At 46.2% G+C, this 27414-nt stretch overlaps 2 protein-coding genes across 2 annotated transcripts; one reads left to right on the top strand and one right to left on the bottom strand.

Moving 5' to 3' along the window:
- Positions 1-2005: 2005 nt before the first annotated feature.
- tdrd12 (tudor domain containing 12) lies at positions 2006-21976 on the bottom strand (the record flags this gene model as incomplete). Its single annotated transcript, XM_079276003.1, has 34 exons — positions 2006-2248; positions 2367-2427; positions 2510-2663; positions 6477-6590; positions 7131-7179; positions 7387-7448; positions 8513-8740; positions 8817-8974; positions 9098-9190; positions 9465-9672; positions 10112-10296; positions 10386-10467; positions 11066-11283; positions 11378-11517; positions 11703-11820; positions 12204-12332; positions 12488-12679; positions 12786-12913; positions 13991-14144; positions 14275-14457; positions 14542-14649; positions 15673-15733; positions 15868-15933; positions 16930-17000; positions 17170-17221; positions 17295-17360; positions 18430-18553; positions 20066-20228; positions 20378-20463; positions 20599-20654; positions 20773-20892; positions 21085-21221; positions 21321-21485; positions 21953-21976. The coding sequence occupies 34 exons, from the start codon at positions 21974-21976 to the stop codon at positions 2175-2177; spliced, it is 4029 nt and encodes a 1342-aa protein (XP_079132129.1). The 3' UTR covers positions 2006-2174.
- A 1463-nt stretch (positions 21977-23439) lies between these two features.
- On the top strand, positions 23440-26306 carry faap24 (FA core complex associated protein 24). Its single transcript, XM_079267844.1, has 4 exons — positions 23440-23674; positions 24299-24441; positions 24534-24692; positions 25194-26306. Exons 1-4 carry the CDS (start codon positions 23578-23580, stop codon positions 25443-25445), a joined length of 651 nt encoding a protein of 216 aa, XP_079123970.1. The 5' UTR covers positions 23440-23577; the 3' UTR covers positions 25446-26306.
- The last annotated feature ends 1108 nt before the right edge of the window (positions 26307-27414 follow it).

Below are 27414 nucleotides of genomic sequence, written 5' to 3'. Positions count from 1 at the left end.
CTTTTAGTCACCAGTTCAGTCTAAAACATAAACATCCTCAAAACAAACGTCAGCCTGTCAAACTTCTCTTACAATTGATTACAAAAGTATTTAAAGCCCTTAAACTATTTACACTCTTGTACCACCAAATACATTTCAAACAAAGTTACATTTAGTTTCCCCTTTAACGTTAAATCAGTTTTTTTCCCACCCAATAGTTTTTAAAACACTATTTATATAAACATAGCATAAAAAATAAGGACATTGGTGTTCGGTAGATTATTTCTTTGTTGTAACAAAGCTTCTTGGCAATAAATCTCATACAGTTTGAAAGCCTAACACCGATGTGAACAGGTTTAACTCAAAAACAAGCCGTGACGTACAATCTTGCCAAAAACCAAATTAAAGTCGCAGAGTGCTCTGCATCCTGGTAGTTCTGTTAGCCGTTAGCCAAACACACCAAACACACTGAACAAAGCAATACAAATGAGCCAACTTACACCCAGCGACGTACGCAACCAGCGAGCTGCCATGAAACTGACTTTGTTCAAAATCAAAAACAAGCCGTGACGGCCACACGTCCTACAGACCGTCCAAAACTAAAACAAACTCACAAAAGCTGTTGGCGCGCTCCAAGTACTGTTACAGTATTATCTAGAAAGAATAATCACCAGCAGAGGATTTCTTTCACAACCTGGCAACCCAGAAGTAGCTATTATAAATGGCTTATAACTGATCTATAGTACATTATTAATTAAACATAATAAAGCCATTAGTTAACACTCATTAACCTTTTTATAAACTACTGTTAATAACGAAGTACCTTATTAGAAACACTACCAAAGAGGGTGCAACACTAAATGTGTGTTTCTATCTTACTAGAGAAACATCAACACAAGTCATTTTATTAAAGGGTTGAACCAAATGTTCCTTAATATCTGAAGCTTCTATTGTTGTTTTCAGCATTTACTTTGACGTCATCACTCTAACGAATAGATTGTGTTGAAGTTAAATGAATGTAATTTGTGGTTCTGTTGAACTGCTGCTCGACAGCCCGTTCATACTGATGCGCTCCTCTTGAAGGCGGAACGCAAACAAAGATCGACGGAAGCAGAATAGTTGGTAGATTTGCCTCTGAGGCAAATTTGTGATTTTGGACTGTACAAAATAAATTGAACATTTTGTGAATATCTTTCTATTTTCAATCAATTTAGACTTCATGAAACTCTGGAGTTAACGGAAATGTTTGGATCACACGAGTCGGAAACTGGGATCTAATTCTACAAATAGTATAAAACTAAGAATACTTGATGTTGCTCTGTGGTTTTCTCCAAATATATATGAATTCTGGCAGATCAGTGTGTAGTTTTACTCTCTGGTTGTAGTTTGTGAGCTCAGTAAATGTGACGTAATGTTTGGGACATGTTCTAGAACGGAGTATTTTATTGCATGTTTAATGGAAGTTAATGTCGAAGTTGTCGTTAAATTATTCAATCATGAGCTTGGGTGCCTGGGACACACTGGATTTTAATTTAATACAACATACTACACAAAATACCCCGAGATCTTGTGGTACAAGAATTTAAAAAGTCTGGAGGGTTAATATATTTTTGTAACAGACAGTAAGTTTGGCTGAAAACACAAATATAACACAAACTTACTCAAATACCTCATCACAAAACAAGCCCCCCCCCCCCCCCCCCGAAGCTGGATCAGATAACAGATTATATATATATATATTATATATATATATATATATATATGTGTTTACTACGTTATGATGGTTCCGGTATATAGTATAGTATAATAGTTACATTGTAATTTAAATGAGACCGTACGACTAGTGTGGAACATTCCCATAAACATATGGCGGCTACGCGACACTTGATACAGTGTATCTATTAAAGTAAATACGAACAGCTGTCAGGGCACAAAAACAAAGATCCTTTGATCTTTGCCAATCAAGACTCCAGAGACCAACAATGAAACAGTTTGAAGCAGAAATCAAATCAAATCGTGACCGCGAGTCGCGGGTTTGGAGAATCGAGACATTCCGACTGTGCAGACCGTGAATCACCTTCAGCGTATTTAGGATTTAAATATCGGGCAATGTAAGTTTTGTAAAGGTCTTATTCCATCTGAGGACATTAAACGTAAACCTGAACAGTTGAAGTTCAGTGGTTTGTCGTTCATCTTCAGTCGCTCTCACTGCCGCTCACAGCGTTCACGTACCGGTTGTCCTTTCCCGGGTCCTCGACAAAACACGGTCCTGAAAAGTACAGACGTCACTTCCACACAGCTGGACAGCAGACATCAAAGACGACGCGTTCTCTTTCATCATCACACGCGACATCGTTAAATGTTCAGGTTCTCCGTGTGGTTCTCACCATTCGCGGTTCCGTCTTCGTCCTCTTCAAAGTGTTCCATGTCGTAACTCACAAAGATGTTCTGAGGAAAGAAATGAACTTGAGTTAATGTTGGACTTTAAAATCTATCTCTGCTGGTCTGGAACATAAAGTGAGTCCAGTACCCTGTTCTTCACGAGTCTCTCCCAGCAGCCCTGCTGCTGTTTCACCAGTTTGAGGACCGGCTCATTGGACTTCATCTCCCAGCAGCACCGCTCAGCAGAGATGTGACCGTGGAGCTGGAGGTCGGCTCTGTAGGTCCGACCGTTCACTCTGCAACTGAAGAGACAGAGAGAGCGAGAGAGAGAGAGAGACAGAGAGAGAGAGAGACAGAGAGAGAGAGCGAGAGAGAGAGAGAGACAGAGAGAGAGAGCGAGAGAGACAGAGAGAGCAAGAGAGAGAGGGTGTGAGTGTGTGAGAGAGAGAATAGATAACAGCTTCAGTTCAGTCAGAAAGGTCTGTGTGACATCAAGGTGAAGATATTCTAAATACAGTTCACTTGAACTGATGTAGATTATTTCCCCCTGTACCTCTGGTACTCTGAATGAGTCCAGGGTCTGTGTGTGGTGAATTCAGGCCGCTTTGGAGGCTCTGACAGGCGGACAGATTGGCAGCGAGGACCCGCTGTCTCCCCCCTGGTTCTCTGCTGGAATACCAGGGGCACGAAACCAAATTTGATGAGTGGCGAGTGGCGGGGTGTTGTGGAGGTATGTTTTATTTATTTTCTTCCGCTTTTTCGGCCTGCATCAAGCAGAGGCGGTGGTTGAGAGGGAGAATCAGTTGGAGTTCCTGTTGCTGGGCATGCACGTGCTCATTCCTGGCGGCTCCAGGCTGAGGGTTGCAGGGGTATTGTGGCCGACAATTCGGCGTGGTGTGTGGTCATTTCGGGCGGAGATTGGCCGAGTAGTTTGGCCGTATTTCGCCGCGTAATCGGCGTGGTGGAGGTAGCAGGAGGGTTAGGCTAGGTTCGGGTTGTAAGCCGGGCAAGAGCGCACCTCATCGGGTTAGCCAGAGACCGACGTGCTGTCAGATAATGCCCCGGAAGAGTGGCTGGAAGCCGGGTAGAGGGAAAGAGTTCGCTGGCTATCCGGAGCTCCAGCCTGAGGCTGTCTGGCTGTCAGATAATGCCCAGGAAGAGCTGCATGTGCTGGGATGAGGAGGGAGGGAGGGAGGGAGCCCCTGGAGCTGGACTAATGTTGCGATATCGGGGACTTCACCACACGTTCATCACTTCTGCCCCAGCTAAGGCTGCTCTGGCTAGGCTTAGTGACAGCCAGTCTCTTCCTGGAGCTTCATCCTCCAAGCTCTCTGTGTGTCACTTCTCCCCCAGCCCTGGAGCACACACACTGGGTGGAGGTGTGGGACTAGTGGGACTCTGTGAGAGGCTTGTACGGTGCTGTGAGGGACCCTGGAAGAAGTCCGCTATGACAGCGGCCCTTTGTGTGATGCATCAGAATTGAGCATTTTCATTCACACACAGACGCATTCCTCTGATGTAGGATGTGGTGGACAGCTCTCTGGATAAGAAGCTCCTCTGATGTAGGATGTGGTGGACTGATCTCTGGATAAGAAGCTCCTCTGATGTAGGATGTGGTGGACAGCTCTCTGGATAAGAAGCTCCTCTGATGTAGGATGTGGTGGACAGCTCTCTGGATAAGAAGCTCCTCTGATGTAGGATGTGGTGGAGAGCTCTCTGGATAAGAAGCTCCTCTGATGTAGGATGTGGTGGACTGATCTCTGGATAAGAAGCTCCTCTGATGTAGGATGTGGTGGACAGCTCTCTGGATAAGAAGCTCCTCTGATGTAGGATGTGGTGGACTGATCTCTGGATAAGAAGCTCCTCTGATGTAGGATGTGGTGGACAGCTCTCTGGATAAGAAGCTCCTCTGATGTAGGATGTGGTGGAGAGCTCTCTGGATAAGAAGCTCCTCTGATGTAGGATGTGGTGGAGAGCTCTCTGGATAAGAAGCTCCTCTGATGTAGGATGTGGTGGACAGCTCTCTGGATAAGAAGCTCCTCTGATGTAGGATGTGGTGGAGAGCTCTCTGGATAAGAAGCTCCTCTGATGTAGGATGTGGTGGACATCTCTCTGGATAAGAAGCTCCTCTGATGTAGGATGTGGTGGAGAGCTCTCTGGATAAGAAGCTCCTCTGATGTAGGATGTGGTGGACATCTCTCTGGATAAGAAGCTCCTCTGATGTAGGATGTGGTGGACATCTCTCTGGATAAGAAGCTCCTCTGATGTAGGATGTGGTGGAGAGCTCTCTGGATAAGAAGCTCCTCTGATGTAGGATGTGGTGGACATCTCTCTGGATAAGAAGCTCCTCTGATGTAGGATGTGGTGGAGAGCTCTCTGGATAAGAAGCTCCTCTGATGTAGGATGTGGTGGAGAGCTCTCTGGATAAGAAGCTCCTCTGATGTAGGATGTGGTGGAGAGCTCTCTGGATAAGAAGCTCCTCTGATGTAGGATGTGGTGGACAGCTCTCTGGATAAGAAGCTCCTCTGATGTAGGATGTGGTGGACAGCTCTCTGGATAAGAAGCTCCTCTGATGTAGGATGTGGTGGACATCTCTCTGGATAAGAAGCTCCTCTGATGTAGGATGTGGTGGAGAGCTCTCTGGATAAGAAGCTCCTCTGATGTAGGATGTGGTGGACAGCTCTGTGGATAAGAAGCTCCTCTGATGTAGGATGTGGTGGACATCTCTCTGGATAAGAAGCTCCTCTGATGTAGGATGTGGTGGACAGCTCTGTGGATAAGAAGCTCCTCTGATGTAGGATGTGGTGGACATCTCTCTGGATAAGAAGCTCCTCTGATGTAGGATGTGGTGGACATCTCTCTGGATAAGAAGCTCCTCTGATGTAGGATGTGGTGGACATCTCTCTGGATAAGAAGCTCCTCTGATGTAGGATGTGGTGGAGAGCTCTCTGGATAAGAAGCTCCTCTGATGTAGGATGTGGTGGACAGCTCTGTGGATAAGAAGCTCCTCTGATGTAGGATGTGGTGGACATCTCTCTGGATAAGAAGCTCCTCTGATGTAGGATGTGGTGGACATCTCTCTGGATAAGAAGCTCCTCTGATGTAGGATGTGGTGGACATCTCTCTGGATAAGAAGCTCCTCTGATGTAGGATGTGGTGGACATCTCTCTGGATAAGAAGCTCCTCTGATGTAGGATGTGGTGGAGAGCTCTCTGGATAAGAAGCTCCTCTGATGTAGGATGTGGTGGACAGCTCTGTGGATAAGAAGCTCCTCTGATGTAGGATGTGGTGGACATCTCTCTGGATAAGAAGCTCCTCTGATGTAGGATGTGGTGGACATCTCTCTGGATAAGAAGCTCCTCTGATGTAGGATGTGGTGGACAGCTCTCTGGATAAGAAGCTCCTCTGATGTAGGATGTGGTGGAGAGCTCTCTGGATAAGAAGCTCCTCTGATGTAGGATGTGGTGGACAGCTCTCTGGATAAGAAGCTCCTCTGATGTAGGATGTGGTGGACAGCTCTCTGGATAAGAAGCTCCTCTGATGTAGGATGTGGTGGACAGCTCTCTGGATAAGAAGCTCCTCTGATGTAGGATGTGGTGGACATCTCTCTGGATAAGAAGCTCCTCTGATGTAGGATGTGGTGGACAGCTCTCTGGATAAGAAGCTCCTCTGATGTAGGATGTGGTGGACAGCTCTCTGGATAAGAAGCTCCTCTGATGTAGGATGTGGTGGACAGCTCTCTGGATAAGAAGCTCCTCTGATGTAGGATGTGGTGGACAGCTCTCTGGATAAGAAGCTCCTCTGATGTAGGATGTGGTGGACAGCTCTGTGGATAAGAAGCTCCTCTGATGTAGGATGTGGTGGACATCTCTCTGGATAAGAAGCTCCTCTGATGTAGGATGTGGTGGACATCTCTCTGGATAAGAAGCTCCTCTGATGTAGGATGTGGTGGACAGCTCTCTGGATAAGAAGCTCCTCTGATGTAGGATGTGGTGGACATCTCTCTGGATAAGAAGCTCCTCTGATGTAGGATGTGGTGGCGAGCTCTCTGGATAAGAAGCTCCTCTGATGTAGGATGTGGTGTGACGTGAGCGATCGCTCGGCTCCTCACAGACCTGTAGACGACTCTGTCGGGGTAGAAGTCACAGCGCTGGCTCTCTGGGTTCCTCAGCTTCACCGTCACGATGACGCAGTCGGACGTCTGGTACCAACGGGCCAGAGGGTGGAAACTAAAACAAAAACACAGACGGTTAACATCTAAAGGAGTATCGTGCTCATTCTGCTGTGTGGAGGCTCAGAAAAATCAAACCTGCGCTGCGAAAAACTAAATATATTGACGTGCAATAAAAGTTATTTCTCTCCAGTCTCACGTGTGGCAGCAGAGCTCAGCTTCAGCCTTCAGAACTAAATAAAGACGACCAGGACAAGTCGTCTGAGGCAAATATGGAAGAAATAAATCACAGATCTGCTTCGTGTGTGTTGACATGAAAAGTGTCCGTACGGTCGGTGACGTCTGTCTGTTCTCTCATAGACGATCCATCAGCAGGTTCTGTGTATTAATGATTCATGTACAGTGAAGAGAGAGAGCTACCGCCGCCTGTGAGTCAGTCAAAAGATAATTATATTACAACACAGATGTAATCATTTCTCACGAGTAGACTCCTCCTTCAAACATCTTTAGCCTCTGTATTATAATAGAAACATAAAGTGACGGTTAACAACAGATTATGACTGAATGTTTAACGCAAGTAGTTGAATGTTCATTGGACCTTTTGGTGGAGTCGTCACAGTCCTGCTGATCGTCTCCTGCAGGAACACCTGAGCACAGATACACGGTCCAGATCATCAACACAACGTGAGACTCCGGTTCAGAAACCGCATTCTCTTTTCACTTTAAATGTGGAATCAGAAACAATCAACGCAATCTCTCCGTCTCTTTATATTTCATATTCTACGTGATCAACAAGCTTCTCTGTGACCGTCTATGACTCATACTGAAGTTAAGACTCATTATGTTATCTTCACCTCCGGGGTTGAGATGAGCAGCCCGTCTGGTCTTTGGGAGAAGTTCTCCTCCGTCTCCGATCCTGAGAGTCACAAATAAAACCGGCTTCGGTTCAGTTCTACACGTGGACCAAAACCATGTGAATCCACTGAGGGAGTTCCAGCTGAAGGTCCCGATACCTTTAACATCTGTGACTGTGAGCCTGAGAACTGTGTGACTAAGCGGGAGAGACCGAGTGGTCAGAAGATTAGAGTTATGTGAGTCAGAAGTTATTTCATAAAAAGAGGAAAGTGGTCACGAGACCAGAGACTTCAACCAACAATAAACACTCTGAAATGTTCATTCCTCCTACGGGCAGTTTAAACCAGTGTCTCGTGTGTTCAGAGACCGTGAGGATTAATAACAGGTAATGTGAAGCGTCACGAGACAAAGAGCTCTTTAGATCAAACGTACAGACTCAATGCGATCACAATAATTCACTCCAAGCTGTGAACAGAGAGGATAGAGCTGAAACAAGAGGTTCAATAAACAGATCTCTCAACACTTATCTTTTTAGAAGATGAGAATATTATATTCCAGCTTTGTTGAGACATCACTTCACACCTGCATGAACTGAATGTAAAGCTGCAGGTCAGTTTACTAGATGACTTTATGTGAAGATGCACATTTTTAAAAGCTTTCTGTTCTGTCATTTGTTCTTTAATACAGTTCTTATGTTACTTGAAACAAGAGAAGAACATTTGTATTATTTATAATTCATCCAGTTCAGTTTGAATTCTGACAATCAATATTGTTGAGATATTGTTCAATTTGAACTTTCTTTATTTGATTTGACAGTCAGTCGTTGACATACAGACGTCAACACAACTGTTGGCTAATTAAAGATATATGGAACTAAATCACAGCTGAACAATATTCTGATGTTCCGGACCTTTGCATGAAGACATTCTCTCGTTGAACTGTAATTGAATCCTCTGCTCTACGGCATGGGCTAGATTCACAACGGCATTAAGAAGAGAAACTTAAATATTAAATAGGATGAAAGCGAAGACTCATGCAGGTTAAACGATTGTCGGAACATGTGATCCTAAATATCTGAAGCCTAAATAATGACCAACTTATTTCTTTCAGTATGAAGACACTGACTTCAGATCGGCTGTGTGGGCGTCCAGCAGGGGTTTCTGATCACACACTGGAACCAGGCGGAGTTCAGGTCCCGGCGGCGCCGGGACCGGAGACCGGATCGTCGGAGACCGGATCGTCGGAGACACCGGACTCAGCGGCTCGAGGAGAGGAAGCGCTCTGACGGCTTCGGCCAGAACCTCCACCTCGGCTTTGATCCGGACCTCCAGAGACGCCGGCCCATCCCCCGACCTACGAACAACAGAGTAGCGCTTCGTTGGTCTCGTGGCCGACATGTTGCGTACCCACCGCTCCAGTGTTTCCTTACCCAGAGATGTGAGCCGCCTCCTCGTCCTCCTGGCAGAGCGCCCTCAGCGGGTCCAGATGCTCCTGGTTGCTGGTTCCCATCCCAGTGTTCAGGATCTCTGACTGCACGCTGTACTCATTGATCACAGTCTTCATACCTGGAACCTGGGTCACACGCACCTGGGGAAGAAATGCATTATTATGTGAAGCCAACTGCACCAACACAGTCCAGTCCGACATACTTCATACGTTTACTGTATATCCCATATTTAGCACACTGACAGAGGCAGGTTATAAACTCACCATGGGATCAACAAACACCGTGTTTCCCAGGCTGAACACCGCTCTGGCTCGATGCTGCAGGCCTCGGATCTTCTGGTTGATCGCTCTGGTGACCTGAGAGCCAAAACAAGAGTCCCATCAATCACACGAGCACCACGCGACTGCCGGTTGTTCACAGGACGGATGTTTCCGCTCAAGGGCACAACGTCCAGGACCGGAGGAGCCACACATGTGAGCAGTGACACCTGCAGATTTAATGCTGGCTGTGAGTTTGCAGTGTTTTTAGGATGTTTACGAATCTGAACAGTCACGAGGTCGCCGTTAGTGGGCTTTGAAGACGCCCTGAGAGCTCTTAGTCGATAAATGAGAGGTAAAAACTCAGGAGAACCTTGGGGTGCCAGTCGGCCTCGGCGTCGATGGGTTTGACCCGGCAGACGACGATCTCCACGGCCTGGCCGGGCAGAGAGTGGAACCGCTCCGGGAGCTGGAGGATCTGATGGGATTTCACCTCCTCCTCCTTTCCCACGTCAATAAAGAGAACCAAGACGCTGAAGAACAGCCGGCCGCCTCTGTCTGGGACGGACAGGACCTTCACCCTGCAGGGGAGCCCACAGTGGAAATACACACACACATACATATATACATATATATATATATATATATACATACATACATACATACATACATACATACATACACACACAAACTAATTGAAGGCTAAATAAAATAAAGGGTGGACAGCACAAAGTGATGGAGCAGCAGCAGCTAGGACGATGGTGGAAGCTTTGGCGTAAATCCTAAAAAAGCTCCTGTGGATGCTCCAGATAAAGAAACATTCAGATGAAGGATGAAAGTCCAAAGTTCTGCTATCGAGCTTTAAAAAGAGACTAAACTATGCTGGATACTAACAGTTAGATTCTGGTTACTTGGCCTCTCTGCTTCACTCAGTAAGGAGAACATCGTGATTAAAACAAGCATTTGGGCTTCACGTGTCTCAAGCCTCTGAAACTCCTCCGGTGGGTTTAGATGTCCGACCTGTGGAAGACCTGGTCCTCCTGCACGGCGTAGAAGCCTCCCTCCAGCACCTCCTCGGCTCCGGGTTTCCTGTCGGCGTAGAAAGCCGTCATCTCAGACGCCACGCTGCAGAAGCTTCCTCCGTCCTCCTTCTGGACGAGGCGGCCATAGAACACCGACGCCGTCTTGATGTAGAGAGGCACCACCTGAGAGCATTGTGCGAAAAAACATTTGGTTTGATTTGGTGCAGCAGAGGACGACACTACGGTAGAGACAAAGAGGTGACGGTCCTCACTTCTATGACTCCTGAGGCAGGAAGCACCGACCGGTCCAGTTTGGGGATGAATCTGTGACGGTCGGGACACACACTGCCGTCTCTGCACACGCACACACACACCACATCTAAACCAGTTGTTGGAGCCGTAATGTAGTTCGTTTACTTGTTCTTTGAGGGAAACGAGGTGAATTTACACATGCAGTTCTGACATTGAACACAAGGGGAGCATTCACGTGACAGTAACAGACTGTCGGATCGTCTCCATATTCTGTTCACTCACCAAACCTCTGCTGGCATTTATCTTAGCACGTAAACATGACGCACGTGTATTACGTCTGTTGCGTTCAGGGGCAGCGGTTAATAACGACAGCCCGGTGTCACAGAACTGTTTCAGGCGATCAGAACGTTGAGAACCGAGTTTGAAATGTTCAGATTATTGAGTTTTCTGCATCGAGTCGTAATCGGTCAAGAGAGAATCGCGATGCATCTACGAATTGATTGTTTCCCCTTCTGTAAATTATAGTTGTAGAAAGAAAGAAACGGTCAGACTTCTAAAAATGTGAAAGACAATATGACTCGGTGCATCTCTACACGGTTGAGCTGCAGATTTCTGGTCTTTACAGATTAGAAACTAAGGATTAAAGGTTCAGCTCATTCAACACAAACATCACAATATGAAGCTGAGAGTCGAAGCTGACCTGCAGACTCCAAAGCTCTTGAGGTAGCTGCAGAGAGGCCTGTTGGTCTTCTGGTCCTCCCGGGCCACGTGGACCCCCTGAGCGAAGGCCAGCAGCTCGGGGGGCAGCGGGGCGCTGGTTCTCCTCAGGTACCGCAGAACCCCGACCACATGGCAGGCGTTCCTCTCAGAGATCAGCAGCACCGACCTGGTGGGATGAGGGAGGCTCCTCGTCTGGTCCTCGGAGAAAACAAATACATAATCATATATAACAACGACAAAGTTCACCGTTCAGCTGCACACGTGGACACTGAATGTGAGTTTCTGCTCTCACTCGCTCAGAGAGGTTTCTGAAGTTCTCGGCCATAAAGGAGAGACGACCGCCGAACAGTTTGGGTGAAGCGGGGAAGCCGTAGTGGACGACACAGCTGGCGTCTCCGACTCCCAGACACTTCAGACACTCGGTGGTGGTCACTGGAGGCCCAACACAGCGCGAGTCACATGTTCAGTGAATGGATCTGAAAGTCTTTACTGTTGATGTTCTCTGTATTTACTGATCTACGCTGGCGGGTGGAAACCGCGTATGTAATATTTGGAAACATGGAGATACGAGGTCTCGCCATTATGTGTATATATACACATATGTATGTTGAGTTTACCCAGAATGACATGAGTTCCGGGCCCGATGTCTTTCCTCCACTGCTGGATGACGAAGTCAAACTGGTGAGTTAACCCCTCGTGGGTCTTGAGGCAGAACGCTGATCTGTTGCTCAAGGCCTGAAGAGTGGAAACGACACTTGTTAGTTCAAGAAGGACTTTGGTTTCTCTTTCCACTACCGCTGCACTGACGAGGTCGTATTTCACTCTCTAATATCCATTTCATGTTGTTGTGGAAGACACAGATTTGTTGTTCCCGATGTTCACGTCTCATGAGAATCCAGTCTGTGCAATCAATGAGATTCTTAAAGTGTTTCGTCATCAATTATTTAGCAAATAGTGAAAAGTGTCAGTGAAGAGGAATCTCCGCTCTACTCGGCAGGAGGAGACCTCTCAGCGGAGCTCACTCACGCTCCTATAGAGCGCGTGATACAAACAGAACTAAACGATTTGATCAGCCGGCTTGACTTAAATGAAATCTAAACCTGAAGCCGCAGCATTACCTTGAACACGTCTTCAACCTCCTGAGCCGAGTTGGCTACGATCAGAGTCTTCTGGCCGACGTCGGGGTTGAAATCCAACGCACCCAACAGCACTGAGACCTTGCTGCTCTCCAGAGTCATGAGGACGATCTGCAGGAAGACAAAGAGAATCTCAGCACACATCAGAACCGACAGCTGAGCTTCAAGTCTGACTACAACTGAGAACAGCCGCTTCACTGCTCATCTTCCATGAACGGGTTTAAAACCCTCCAGTGGAGATAAATCTGTGATTCCCTGAGACTGACCTGCTGAACGTTACCATAGAGAGCAGCTTCCTCAGGGACAGTCATGACAATGCACGGGTACGGCATGTGATTGGCTACCAAACCCTCCATGTGACCGGTCCATCTTTTGGCCACGGCGACGAGCTGCTGAGGACAGGAAGCGTTCTCCTCGCTGGAGGTCACCTTCTGGAAATGCTGCAAAATGGTCGCCATCTAACAGGAGAACGTCCGTCGTTTACAGAAATGTGTAGAAAAGACAAAAGATAAATACATGTACTCATGAGAGAATGTTGAGTGTGAATGAGGAGCAGACGGTCACCTGATCCGGAGCGAGAGTGAAGAGCCGGTCGGCCTCGTCCAGCACGAGGTGGTAGACATGCAGGAACAGGAAGCAGTGGCAGGACAGCAGCCGCACCAGACTGAAGGGAGTGGTCACTAACAGCAGGCCTGGTCACAACACAAAGAGGAGATGTCACAATGATACGACCACACGCAGTAGATTACATACAAAGTCGATGCACAGACGCAATGAGACTGGAGTGATGCGATGGCGCAACTCCATTGACGCAAATTGAAATTTTTCAACTTGGGCAAAAAAATCTTGTAACGCTGCAGTGCGATAGCCTATCAGCATCGAGATGCTCCTCCTGTCAGCATCGAGATGCTCCTCCTGTCAGCATCGAGATGCTCCTCCTGTCAGCATCGAGATGCTCCTCCTGTCAGCATCGAGATGCTCCTCCTGTCAGCATCGAGATGCTCCTCCTGTCAGCATCGAGATGCTCCTCCTGTCAGCATCGAGATGCTCCTCCTATCAGCATCGAGATGCTCCTCCTATCAGCATCGAGATGCTCCTCCTATCAGCATCGAGATGCTCCTCCTATCAGCATCGAGATGCTCCTCCTGTCGTCACTGACGTTGTATACATGTGTGTGTGTGTGTAAACCATGTGGTACAAACAACGAATAGACGCTGCCGTATTTACACCTGTGTGACGTTATGTTGAGTGTTGATGGAGCTGCTACAATGTTAGCTTAGCACCGATCGATCTGAGCTCCATTCAGAAAACAAGGATTTTAAAAGTTATTTGCTCGTCGTCTCGTGGAGAGAACTAACAAAACATGAATTCAGACTTTTTACAAATCTGCATCATTACGTAGTTATTTCGGCATCATGGTTTTGTCCGTTTATTGCAATTAAATCACAGCCAAATCTGTTTATTTTGGGTTCATACAGCTGTAGTGAACCACCCGACGTGTGGCTTGCTAGACACAGTAAATACAGCTCGATAAAATACACGGAGCTCCTCCGGACTGTGTTATGAACCAGACAAGAAGGCGTTTAGTTTCCCCAGGATATCTGGGATCCGCCCCCTTTCCGGCGCGTATAGCGCAAATTACATGCACGGCCGAACACATTATCTCCTGGCGGAGACAATAATAAATACATCATGGAGATTTTCTCTAAGAAATTCACAAATGCTGGCTCATCACTAGCAGGGACCACTAGCGGACTGAGATGACTCACAGTTTTTGGGGATCCTGACGGCCTTGGCCTCGTCTTTGCCGGTGCCCAGCAGCAGGATGACGGGGCGGAGGACTGAGGCAACTTTCATCTCCTCCAGAAGGTCATACACCGCCTGGACCTTCTCCCAGCCCGGACACAGCAGCACCACTATGGGCTGGAGGTCACAACAGAAAGCACCGCCCTCTTACAACAATAACGACAGCACAGTCAATTAAATGATGGCGCTGCTGGGACAAAAATAAGCCGCTTTAAGATCTGAATCGATGCATTAACAATGTTCTCACCCCCGTGCTGGAGGTGAGGGAGGTGAAGATGGAGTTGAGCAGGATGTGGGTGAGGAGCGGGGCGAGGTAGCTGAGAGGCCGGTCGGCGTTGTGGGAGACGATGACGGTGTTGCATCCTCGGGCCACAGCTGGCCAGCTGTACCGGTCAGCTGGAGACAGAACGCTGTAATGCTTCTTCATCACCTGGAGGCAGAGCGGCCGCCGGGTCAAACTCAGCTCAAGCATGTGAGAGTTTAAACGTGTCATGAGCACATTGTTGTTGTTTACCCGGCGGAGAGCGGCCGTGATGGGGGCGTCGTCCAGGCTGCTGCAGGGCTCCACTGGGAGGGCAGAGTGCACCAGAATCCCAGTCCTCCTGGGATCACTGGGAGCAGCCTGAGGACAGTCAGGAGGCCGGAGAACCAAAGACACACGAGACAGTAAATTACTAAACGTGCTGCGGTGCATTCTGGGATCACATGAGGTTGCTGATGACGCACTTTTTCTTTCTTTTTAAATTTTGCCTCAAATCATCGAGAGTTTAGGTCAATTCTTTACATTTTCCAGCAGTTCTATATTGGAGGAGTCTCCTCAGCTGAAATAAACACCACCTCCAACAATGGGACTGAAGGCCCTTTACACCCACAGGAGCTTTCCCCAGAGACCAGGACCTTTGAGGAACCAGGATCTAAATGAAGCTCCAGGGACATTTTATCTTCATCATTACTGTAAGTACAGGACGTTTCAGGGATGACCGTCACTGACTGGTCAAACACACCACGTTGCTGCTTCAGCTACCTTTTCATGCATAAAACCAGGAAGTGATCCGCTATCGATTTAGGACCATTTCAGGCCGAGAGGAGAGCGTTTCTCTCCGTAAGAGAACGTTACGAGAGAAGCTTTTCTCATTTCACAAAACACAAGAGACGCTACAAGTTTAGATCTGTTTGCTCTGTCAAGTTTATGAATTATTCATCATAAACAAGTCATACAGCTCATTCTGATGATGACTCACAAACTTAATAATGATTCTACTACATATTATTAATGTTCTACTACAGGTAAATACTACGCAGCCACACACGGACCTTCAGGCTGCCGAGTGTTTAAATCTACGAGCGCCATCTCTCGTTGCTTTTTCATACGTCAGCCGACTGATTTACCAAATCTACAGAAAGGATGGAAACGGGGACAACAATGAGCTGAAGGAACCTTTTAACTCCTTCATAAGCAGCTCCAGGACTAGAAACACCAGGAACTTCCTTCTTGGTGGAAACGCTGCTAAATAATAACTTTAATGGAGAGAAACCTTGTGTGAACAGAAGCTGAGGTGGTGCTTCACAGCAGAGAACATGAACAGAATTCATGTTCTGAGTCCATCATCTACTCACTGGACTGACTCAAGCAGCTCAAACCTACCGCGTCGTCTGCAGCGTCTGGATCGGGGTTCAGGGGCTCCGGGTTCAACCACTCTAAAAGACTTCAGACACAGTTCAGATCAGAACCCTTGGACAAACTAATAGTTTACAAACCTACAGACATTTAGCCTCGTTTACATATAGTTTGTTTATTACTTTTTCTATTTGAACTGAACTAGCTGCTTCCTCAGCTCACCGTGAACAGGCCCAGTCCTCTTCGCTGCTCCACGTCCTCTCTGCGGGTCCCGACTCCACCAATCTACTGGAAATAAAACCAAAGAAGAAGAGCGGATGGGCTCAGAGAAGCTCTGTGAAGGTTTACAGCTGTGACGTAGCGATGCTGTAACAGATGAGAGTTCAATGTACCTCGTTTCTTCATCTGCCCGACTGCTCTCACAAACACCTGCAGCTCCACTTATTCTGCTGACAAAACAGCAGAAACACTGACCATAAAGCAGAGGTTTGGTTCATAAAGTAGAGCAACGGTCCGCTAACTCAGGTGGGATGAAGAAGGTGACGTTCTGATCTCATCAGTGAAAGATTTAAGCCTCATTCCGAGAGGATTTACTTCTCTGGGAGGTGGACTCTTGTAATTTAAGAGACGTCTTCGTATCTTAAAACAGATCTCTGGTGTTTTTCTTTGTAGAAGAGCTGCTTGTCTTTCTACTTTATTTAATGAGAATCAGCTACGTGTGAAATTTTACTTCTACGGGAACATTTTAACAACTAAACTGGAGAACAAGAGCTCGTCCAATAGGCTGCTGTAACATCAGCTACAAGTACAAACTGGTTCTTTAAACAGACAGGCCTTTCATTAAGAATGCTTTATTATTCTATTCACTCTTTTTATTGTATTTAAGTTGAAAGTTATATTGCATTGTTATTGTATTTATCACTTATTTAGTTGTATTTAAATATATTCTGTTTTATTAATCTAGTATTATTTCACACTGTTACTACTATTACTGTTATTATAGCTTTTAATTCTATTCTTTTACATTTTGTATGTCTTTTTTAAGCTACGAAACGTCTTTCAAACTATTATTATTCCTTTATTTTATTCTATTTATGGATGTTTTGTTTCCATCGATGGAGGAGTGAGTCTCACAGACGGAATCTTTTCATCTCCTGAGGTTGTAACTGATGTGAAGCGTTAATGACGGCGGCGCACGGTGAATATTTCACTGTGATCCTCATCGTGTCTGAATGGGCCTTTAGTCGGTGAACTGAACAGTCGGAGGCGTTGTTGGCAGCGTACACTTCCTGTCCTGAGCAGCTGCTGGAGGCTGCAGTCGTCTCTTCAGGTCCACCCTCTTGTAGCGCTTCATGCTGGAAAAAGAAACACACAAAAAACAAGCTTTTGGATCCAGATTCATTGTTCAGGAATTACTGACCAAACAAGCAGCGCGTTCGTCTGAACTGCAGGAGTCTAGAGCCCTGTTGGTTTCACTCACAGCCCAAAGATTATGTGGTCGAAACACTTCCTGTATGTACTCACAGTGGGAGCCGCCTGCTGGTAGCTGCTGCCAGGATTCAGACACTTCAGGACCCTGTTAGGGGACCAGAGACGTGCAGTTGGTCTCAGCCAATCACAAGAGACCATGTGACTGAGGTGATTCTCACCTGAACAGATTGAGGTCGTTGGTCAGAGCTGCGGCCAGAGACGAGTCTGTTTCCTCCGAAGAGTCACTGAACATGAGAGCAGAGTTAAGAGGAGACACTTCAGGTGAACAATGATGTTATAAATGAGTGTGTGAGTGATGTGTGAACAAACCCCTCTGTGTGAACCTTCAGCACACAGAGAGGAATGAACGAGTGAAGTTTGGTGAATGTAAGAGCTGCTGAAGTGGAGATTTATCATCAGAGTCTGAGAACAAACTCATTGAGAGGAAACGTCTTTAAAGAGACGTTTAGTTCCATTACAGACATTTAGACTCTACAGGTGAATATTAACCACTTCACTCACATTAAGAATACTCCACAGGTGAATATTCACCACTTCATCACTCACATTAAGAGACTCTACAGGTGAATATTCACCACTTCATCACTCACATTAAGAATACTCCACAGGTGAATATTCACCACTTCATCACTCACATTAAGAGACTCTACAGGTGAATATTCACCACTTCATCACTCACATTAAGAGACTCTACAGGTGAATATTCACCACTTCATCACTCACATTCAGAGACTACAGGTGAACATTCACCACTTCATCACTCACATTAAGAGACTCTACAGGTGAATATTCACCACTTCATCACTCACATTCAGAGACTACAGGTGAACATTCACCACTTCATCACTCACATTAAGAAGACTCTACAGGTGAATATTCACCACTTCATCACTCACATTTAGAGACTCTACAGGTGAACATTCACCACTTCATCACTCACATTAAGAGACTCTACAGGTGAATATTCACCACTTCATCACTCACATTCAGAGACTCTACAGGTGAATATTCACCACTTCATCACTCACATTCAGAGACTCTACAGGTGAATATTCACCACTTCATCACTCACATTAAGGAGAGTATCTTTAGTATTACAAGTTTACTGACATGTTATGTTTAAATATGCAAATGAGGCATTATGTAATGGTAACTTTTGGTGAATTTAGGAGAAATCTACAGACGTAGACAAAGTAGTAAAATAAATGTTTTCAGTGAATGATGACATATCTCATCTGGACTATTGTCTCTGCTCAACAGTGAACATCTGGACTGAACCAGATGTGCGCTCACCTCTCTGCAGCAGCAGCAGCAGCAGCAGCAGCGGCGGCGTCTGGCTCAGAGTTCTTTGGCTCATGTTGTGGTCTCTGGAGCAGCAGAGAGGCTCCGACCGCAGAATCCAAGCTGGAAGAAAGAGCTAAAAACAAGCATCAGTCCAGACGTCAGTGCAGGAAACCGTCAGATATAACGGACCAGAGCTGCTGCGTTGAGGAGGAACCAAAGTCTAAACCTGTAAGTATGTTTGGAGCATCGAGGTTGGCATTTTGGCCGTCGCCATCTTGTTTTTTTGCCACAAGTGAGCGAAAGTGACCATATCTGGACTGAGGAGGAGTGATGTAGATCACTGATGGTCTGTGTGACTCTAAATGGACCATAATGTACTAAATGAACATCATGCTGTATTGAAGAAGACTTGAAACTAGAGATTGAGACATAAACTCATGTTTACAATGTTTACTGAGGTAATAAATCAAGAGAGAAGTAGAGTCATTTTCTATAGACTTCTATACAACCAGAGGAGTCGCCCCCTGGTGGACACTAGAGAGAATGCAGCTTTAACACGTGAAGCTTTGACTTCACTTTGTCTGTAATGCCGTGTTCACACCGGTCGCGTTGATTTTTTGACGCGCGTCGAGATTACATACAAAGTCTATGCACAGACGCGATGAGACTGGCGCGCCGCGTTTTTGCGATGGCGCGGCGGATGCGTTTTTGCATTGGACGCCGCCAATGCGCGAGTTGAAATTTTTCAACTTCAGCGACATAATGGCGTGACGCTGTGGCGCGATAGCCTATCAGCGTTGAGTTGCTCCCCCTGTCATCACTGACTTCCTGCCGTTGTTGAATCAGGAAATAAATCCTGTAGCCGTCTGTGTTCACCCAGAGCTCTACGATACCTCATATCAACAGAGACCGGACCAAACTATGTGTATACATGTGTGTGTGTAAACCATACGGTACAAACAATGAATAGACGCTGCCGTATTTACGTCTACGTGACGTTATTGAGTGCTGGTGGAGCTGCTACGATGTTAGCATAGCCTAGCACCGATCCATCAGAGCTCCATTGAGAAGACCAGTAACCTACAAATCGGCATCATTACGTAGTTATTTCGGAGTCCCTTTTTGTCGGTTTATTTTCCGTTGAATCACAGCCAAATCAGTTTATTTTGTGTTCCTACAGCTGTAGTAAACAGCGACCGGTGGCTTGCTAGACAGTGAATACAGCTCGATACAATCCACGGAGCTCCTCTGAACAATATTATGAACCAGACATGACGGCGTTTGGCATTCCGATGTTTGAGGGACTTCCACAACACGTACAAAGCAGCAATTGTCCTTATTCCTTTCACGGTTGAAAGCGGAAAGAAATGACGGCCAGGTGAACGGCTTCCAGTCGATAAGCCACGCCCCCTCTCCGGCGCTACGAGATTTTGCGGCGTTTGGTGTGAACACGACCGGCGGCGCGTTGGACGCGATTTTGCAGTGCGTCAAAAAATCAACGCGACCGGTGTGAACGCAGCATAACGGGTCTGTGTGGAGCTCAAAATGTTTGACCCGACTGTGGATGTGTTAACTACAGATGTCCACGTTAGTCTTGAGCTACAGGACCACCCTGAACAGGAAGTCACATCTGTGCGTCTCTTACCGGGAGCTGGTTGGGATGTTGGTGCCGTCGGCTTGTTTGAGGTCGAGCAGACGCTTTGGGTTAAGATGCTGGAGTACAACATGACGGGAAGTTGGTCCACCTCGTCCAGACCGCCGCTGTAATATGCAAACTGCTTGGCCACCAGATCGTCGTTCACACAGATCTGAGAAAATAAAAAAATACAATAACTGTTAAATTATCATCTCATGTGTGATCTTATGTCATATTCATGTGTGTCTAAAGCTCTGTGTCAGACTAAATGTTTGAGCTAGTGTGACTTGTTGAATCCTAAACTGTGGGGTCAAAGTTCACCGTGACATTCCCGACAGTCAGGTAGAGCTCAACGGCGGTGCAGTCTGACTCGGATTGGAGCAACACGGCCTCCGTCCGTGTCGACGCTGATGGAAGGAAGCAAACTTTTCAAAATGACTCCTTTTTTTTAACATCGGAGTGAGCGCAGCAGCAGCTCAGGACACGTCGCACGCTGTCTTCTAAGAGGTCACATGTGGAGACATCAGGAGCATGTTGCTCACCTTGCAGCAGGTTGTGCAGGTAGAGTGTAGCAGAGCTGTCCCACTGAGAGGACGCGCTGCAGAGGACAAGAACAAACGCATCACAATGACAAAGTGGGTTAAGGAGACGCGATACGATTCTATTGTGATTCAAAAACCCATCGCTAGTTCAGTCGTGAGCAGTGAGCTTCTTACATGAGCTTCGCCTTCTCCTCATGGACGGACACCCGCAGGGTTGTTGGTTTGATTCCCGCCAGGTGGAACCTCCTCACCCAGAAGGGCACCTGGAGGAAGGTCTGCATCGCGATTCGGATCCTTGTGGGACCGAGACGACAAACACCAAAGTTAAGACTCAAACAGCACAGCCACACAAACGTCGCTCAGGTCTACAGACTCTTTCACATCGTCGTTTGCGTGTGCGGTGGGTAGCGCTCCATCACAGCCCTGTATTTGGGCTAATGTGTTAAAATGCTGTGTGGAGGAGGACTGGTACAGTTCTGGTCTTACTGGTCTGCAGGGACGACGAGTCGCCCTCCGTGGTCCACCAGGAGGCAGCGAACCTGACAGGACACCGAGTCCATGATGATCGACTCCACCACGGCCCGACACCACGACTTCGTCACCGACCAGTACACCACACACACCTGAGAGGAAGCAAAGCAACACACGCATTCCAGTCCACATTCAAGACCAGAACCACACCTGAGTCAGGTGTGTAAGAACTAAGGCAGGTGCTGCTTTACCTGCCCCTCCTCTAGCGACGTGGGCTTCAGCTTGAGCAGGTCCCGAGTCACGTCGTGGTAGAAGAGGTTCATCTGAGCCAGCAGTCTGTCGTACTGGTCTGTGGTCTCCACGTCACCGCCGGGACCCCGGACAACCCGACCCCAGAGGCAGGACGGGCTCTCCACCTGCAGAGGCCAGAGAGAGAGGACAGTTACACCGGAGACACCAGAACTGGGTCCACTTGTACAGATAAACTCTCTCTAGATTCATTCACTGAGGATTGTCCTGGTGACTTCAGGACTTTACTGATCCTCTTGCTCCCTATGTGTTGTTGTATAAATAAAACATATTATAAATATTTGGTTGTCATCACAGAGGAAGCTTTAGTTATATTTTATAACCTCAGTAGAAACGTGTCTATAAGAGGCAACGCACGAGCTAAACTGTGACCTCATGGTTCAACGTCAAGAGTTAATCAATTAATATACATTTAAAAATATATAAATAACATGACGAAACCCCCCAAAGTCCTTCTAACGTCTGTCTGAACTGCGTCATGGCTTCGACTGGCAGCACGCGCACTCATTAACGTGTCAACCGTTAACTTTAAACTATTAGACATATACAAATATATATAAACTTCACCACTTACTGTCATAATGGAGATGTTCAGCATGGTGTTTGTGTGCCTTTCCTCAGTCGCCTCTGAAAGAAAACAGAACGAGTTAACGTAGTGAACTAACGTTAACTCAAGAGATTAGTTAGCGTTTTTTGCACACGAGACTAACGTTACATCCCCTCGAGCCTGTATGCTAGCTAATGTTAGCTAACATTAGCTTACCGGCGTCGTTACACTTGTTTCACGACAAAACTAACGTTAGCACTTAAAATGCACCTGGGTGAAGCCGAATTTGTCAGGTGTTCATTTTAGCGACGTTTAGTATGTTTTCCTGTTTGATTTCCGTCTAATTTAAGTCGTAAAATGTACCTGTTGGTGAGCTTCTGGACGGAGGCAGCAGGTGGATCGGCCTCAAAGCCAACAAAAGAGGGAGGGGCGCTTCATTCCGGCTGTGACCGGTAGATGGCGCTGTGGAGACGGCAGGTAACCACGAGGTGAGAGGGTGGTTCTGTTGTTGGGTTTTACCTTCATTTATTAAATATAGTTTACTCTACTCATGTCAAGAACAAAATATTGTGCAGGTTGATTTAACAAGGTGTAAATTATGATTTAATGTACTAACATTTGTGATTTCACCTTTTGAAAATACTCCACTACAAGTAAAAGTATGCAAATATTATCAGCAAACTGTATGTAAAGTAGCCTGTTAAATGTAGAGTCATTGTGCAGTAAAATGTTTCCTGACCGCGTTTTTACGATTATTCTTCATGTTGTCTGTGGATTAACATGACTGCTGCATATGTTGTATTTTAATTCAATGAAATTAATTTTTATAATAACTTCATTTAGAGAGGAAAAAAATAAATGAACAAAGAAAGAAAGGATAAAAGGACACAGAACTAACTGACAAAAAAACTCTCTCACATGTGATGGGGTGTTGGAGCTCGTCAGTCATTAGAAACACCATCAGCTGTTTATTCAGCTGTGATATCAAACAAAAAACAAATAACTTAATCAGACACATTGTGACTTTATCATTTTTTATTTAAAAAGAGAAAATCAAAATTACTTTTGTCTCATTCATAAACTGCTGTTCAGTAATTTGTGTCAGTATGCAACACTTCTTATAATCACAAAATATGAGTTTGGAACATTTAAGTAACATGCAAATGATTCAGTTTTTAATGATTTAACAGTCTTGACGTCAGGTAATGCTGTTATTAAAATACATGAGACGACATCAGTTAATATCAGAGTAGAAGTATAAAGCACCACATAATGGAAATATTCAAGCAAAGTACAAGTACCTGACCGTTGTACTTAAGTACAGTACTTGAGTTAATGTACTTAGATACTCTTCATCACTTTTAAGAGCTTGTTTGAGTGGTAAATGTGTGACAATCTCGACCCGTGCGAGGAGGACGTGTTTCCCCTCTTGTCCTGCAGGGGGCGACAGAGAGACGTCTGCTCCTCATCTACACCAACGAGCTGAAGACGAAGAAGAACGTTTGGACGTTTGGGAGTCGATGGAGCAGACAGTGGTGTTGTGAGCTCGATAGGAAGGTCTGCTGTTATCTCTCTATAGAGACACTATTCAGAGAGTTGAACAGTTAGTATTGAACCTCGTTGAGGCGGTGAAACGTCCTGTGTTCGACGACATGGAGACCAAAGCGGTGCTGAATGCGGTTCCTCCGTACGGACACGTTATTACCAGCGAGAAGTGGAGAAACTCGTCCCTCATTCAAGGCTTAAAGGGTTTTTATTTATTTATTCATTGAATAAAAACAGTACAAATACCAACTCTTAACACGTCACGCGAGCTAGAGTTATCTTGTTTTTCATGGAGATAACAAACTTGTTCCAAACGTTGCTCACATCCGGGTTACTGACTGTTTATACATGTTGTTGTTGGCCAACCCCGGAAGTTAGAGTCGCACTGGTTCCCTCCACAAACAGCCAATGGGATTCTTTCATTGGATTTCTGATCATTGCAGAAAACACTTCACTCAGCAGAGATCAGAAGGAAGTGAGCATGCGCACGCCTTTGCTGCTCCATCATCACATCTGGAAACAATGATGTTTAATTCATTTCTACCAGCCTGACGAGGCGTTTTAGCTGCAAGCAGAAGATCGTATTGTTGAGTTCACAATGAACCTTTAGCTTTGATGTAGCACCTCTATTTCTGCTTCACATTATTTAACGTGTGCTTTATGTGGCCTCGAGTATGTGATGATGTTAAAGAAAGGTTTATGAGTCTGTCCAATGCAGAATGCAGCTCGTCTGCAGGTTGAAGACGGTTCTCCTCTGCAGTAAGATTAGTACCTCAGTGAATCAGTGAATCAGTTGAAGTCACTAACAGGCGTCTGCTTGTGCTGCAGGTGGCGGTGTGAGGATCCTCTTTGAGGAGCAGCTCGCTGTGGCAGATTTCCAGCTGCCCAACAAGAGCTGCATCCTGTACGTGTCCGAGTGCGACGTCATAGCAGGAAACGGCTACAAGAGGAAACTGGTTCGCTACAGAAATGTGAGTTTGATGGAGGAGACGAAGCCGTTTGTTTCTGGTTCTGCCTGATATGAACTGTGCCCCCCCCCCCCTCCCACCACCTGTTCTTACAGAGCAGCAGCAGCCGCTTCCAGGAGCTGGTGCTGCTGGAGAACACCAGGCTCAGTGAGCAGTACTTCGCTGCCGTGCAGAAGTTTGTGGTGTTGGACCTCGGCCTGACTCTGCTGCCGGTCGGCGGGCAGACCGAGGCCTCGCAGCTCATCACTCAGATGGTGAGTACTGAAGACCGACACCAGTTTGATTTGTTGCTCATGTTGAACGTGGCGATTCAACTCACTTTCAGGCTCATTTGGAAAACGTCCTGTTCTCCGTGTTTCAGTCAGTGCTCCTCTTTGCTGAAACATTTCTTGGTGTTTGACACACGGCCTCACTGTTCCCAAGTGTTTCCTTCTCCGACATTGATCCGGTGATCAGGAGCAAAGCTTTGTTCAGACCCGTGTGAGGACTCGGCAATGACGACCCGTTCATGTGTTTGTTTGACTGTAAGAGAGTCAAACACAGATCCTTGGTGTAGAAAGACTTGAAGCACCACACCAGGAGAGGTCCAGGTGGAGAAAACATACTAATGCTCAATCATTTATGGGGTCTAGATCCGGGTCCAGATAGGAAGGCGTCTGCGTCGGGACCCTGACCGCGGTCTGCCTATCAGTGACCTCTTTTCTACACTTTGTGGTCTAATGCTGATTCTCCAAACCTTCTCCGATGGTTTCCAGGTCCACGGGGAGGGCAGAGAGAACCCCTTCAGGAGGAGGACTTCGTCCCGGCTGTTGGACCCGCTGGTCCTGGCTCTGGTGCAGCGTGTGCCCGGGGTGGGCAGGGTGAAAGCTCTGGCCCTGCTGGAGCAGTTCTCCAGCATCCAGCAGCTCTGCAACGCCGCCCCCGCCGAGCTGGAGCCCATCGTGGGTCCGGCTGCAGCTCAGCAGATCCACAGCTTCTTCCACAAACCCACTGCTGCTGGAACCTGAAGGTTCAACTCTGGCTCTGTATCTAACCAGGGAGCTTTGGAGGAAGTGATGCAGACACAGTTTGGCTCACATGGACACTACAACTCATCTAACTTTGCATTGTTTCTGCAAGTGACCCCTGAACTGAGCAGCCATCTCAGAGATGAAAGTATTGACCTGCAGCTCAGGTCTGGTGTTAAAAACCTCTTCACAGTTTGGACACTGAGTCTGGACATGAACGTTCCAGTGTTGAGTGATGCAGGTTTGACAGAAGTTGTGTCCACATGGTGTGCTGACTGGATCAGTGAACACATCCAGACAGATGGAGCACAGAAACTGATCTTCAGTCAGCAGACAGCTGGCAGCAGACATATCTACACTCTGAGGACAAGAAGAGTAGAAAAAACAAACTGTTATCACATCTCCAGCAGCAGCAACAGAGTGTGTCAGGTATTGTTCTCACATTGTGTCTCTGTGTGTGTCTTCATGGTGGAATGTGTCCTGGAGACGCCTCCTGTAGAGGAACATTACAGAAGAGGGTTCGAGTACTTTAGAAAGCTGCTCACTACATAGAATTTAAATGTCTGTGGACAGATTGTCACCGTGACAACGTCACAACCATCAAGACACTCAGTAAACTGTAAAGGTGTGTTCACAGAAAGGTGAGTTTGAAGATGGGTGTGGTCCGAGCAAAGGAAGTAGGACACACAGTTTACACCTCAGGCCTGAAGATGGTCTCCACTTTGATTATTTCTCTCATAAAATCAAGTTATGATCACCCTGAATGCACTTTCTGGATCAGTCTCTTTTCTTGCTCTGTGGTTTTGCAGTGTTTTTTTAAGGCTGCCTGTGTCTGATCCCTGACTATTAGCTGCTGTTACTGTAGTTATTTAGAGAATAGTAAAAATAATAAAACAATGATAAACTTACTGTTGGTTTAAGTGTTACAGTGATTACATCACAGGCCCTCTGGTTCTTGTTAATATCCACAATGTTGAATGAACACGTGCAATGAAACTGAGCAGCAAAACGTCAGCTTGTTCCATTCTCCAACTTTAACAATGAAAAGTGAGGAAAGGAAGTCGAGAGCCGGAAACAGAGACAGCTCGCCTTCACAGTAAAAGTTAAGCGTTTTCAAAAAACCAACAGCAGGATTTTAAAGTCAATTCTTTGTTGGACAGGAAGCCAGTGCAAAGACATCAGAACTGGAGTGATGTGATCCACCCTCCTGGTCTTAGTGAGGACTCGAGCTGCAGCGTTCTGAATCAGCTGCAGCTTTCTGACGGACTTTTTACAGAGACCTGTAAACACACTGTTACAGTAGTCCAGTCTGCTGAAGATAAATGCGTGGACAAGTTTTACACATCCTGTTGAGACATAAGTCCTCTAATCCTTGATATATTCTTCAGGTGATAGGAGGCTGATTTTGTAATTGTCTTGATATGGCTGTTCAGGTTGAGGTCTGAATCCATAACTACACCTAGATTTCTGGCTTGGTTTGTGGGTTTTAACATCAGTGGATAGTTATTCTTTGACTTTGAACAATGATGAACTATACCTGAGTGACTCATCTTCTGGGGTGTCTTCTTAGCAACACATCAGCATAAAAACACAAACTGCTCCTTAATGTTATGTAGTGTTGTTACTTACATCTTGCAAAAGAGATTTTTAATCTCAATGGGACTACCTGCTTAAATAAAGGTTTTTTAAAAAGATTTTTTTTTCATTTTAAAAATTTATTTTTTTATTCAAATGTATTCGGTTCGTCATGCGTACCGAACCGTGAGCCTCGTACCGAACGGTTCAATATGAATACGCGTACCGTGACACCCCCAGTCTCTATGCTTCATTTCATAATGATAACTGTGTAACATGTGAAACCTGACATGCTTCACTGTAGGACTTTCTGCGTCCAATAATCAGGTTTTTAATAAAAAGAATATTTAGTCAATGAAATGTGAAAGAATAATGATGAATGTTCTTGAGCCCA

This window comes from Melanostigma gelatinosum (assembly GCF_949748355.1).
Source record: "Melanostigma gelatinosum genome assembly, chromosome: 1".
NCBI classification, from domain to species: Eukaryota; Metazoa; Chordata; class Actinopteri; order Perciformes; family Zoarcidae; genus Melanostigma; species Melanostigma gelatinosum.
This window is presented reverse-complemented; position numbering and strand designations above follow the sequence as displayed.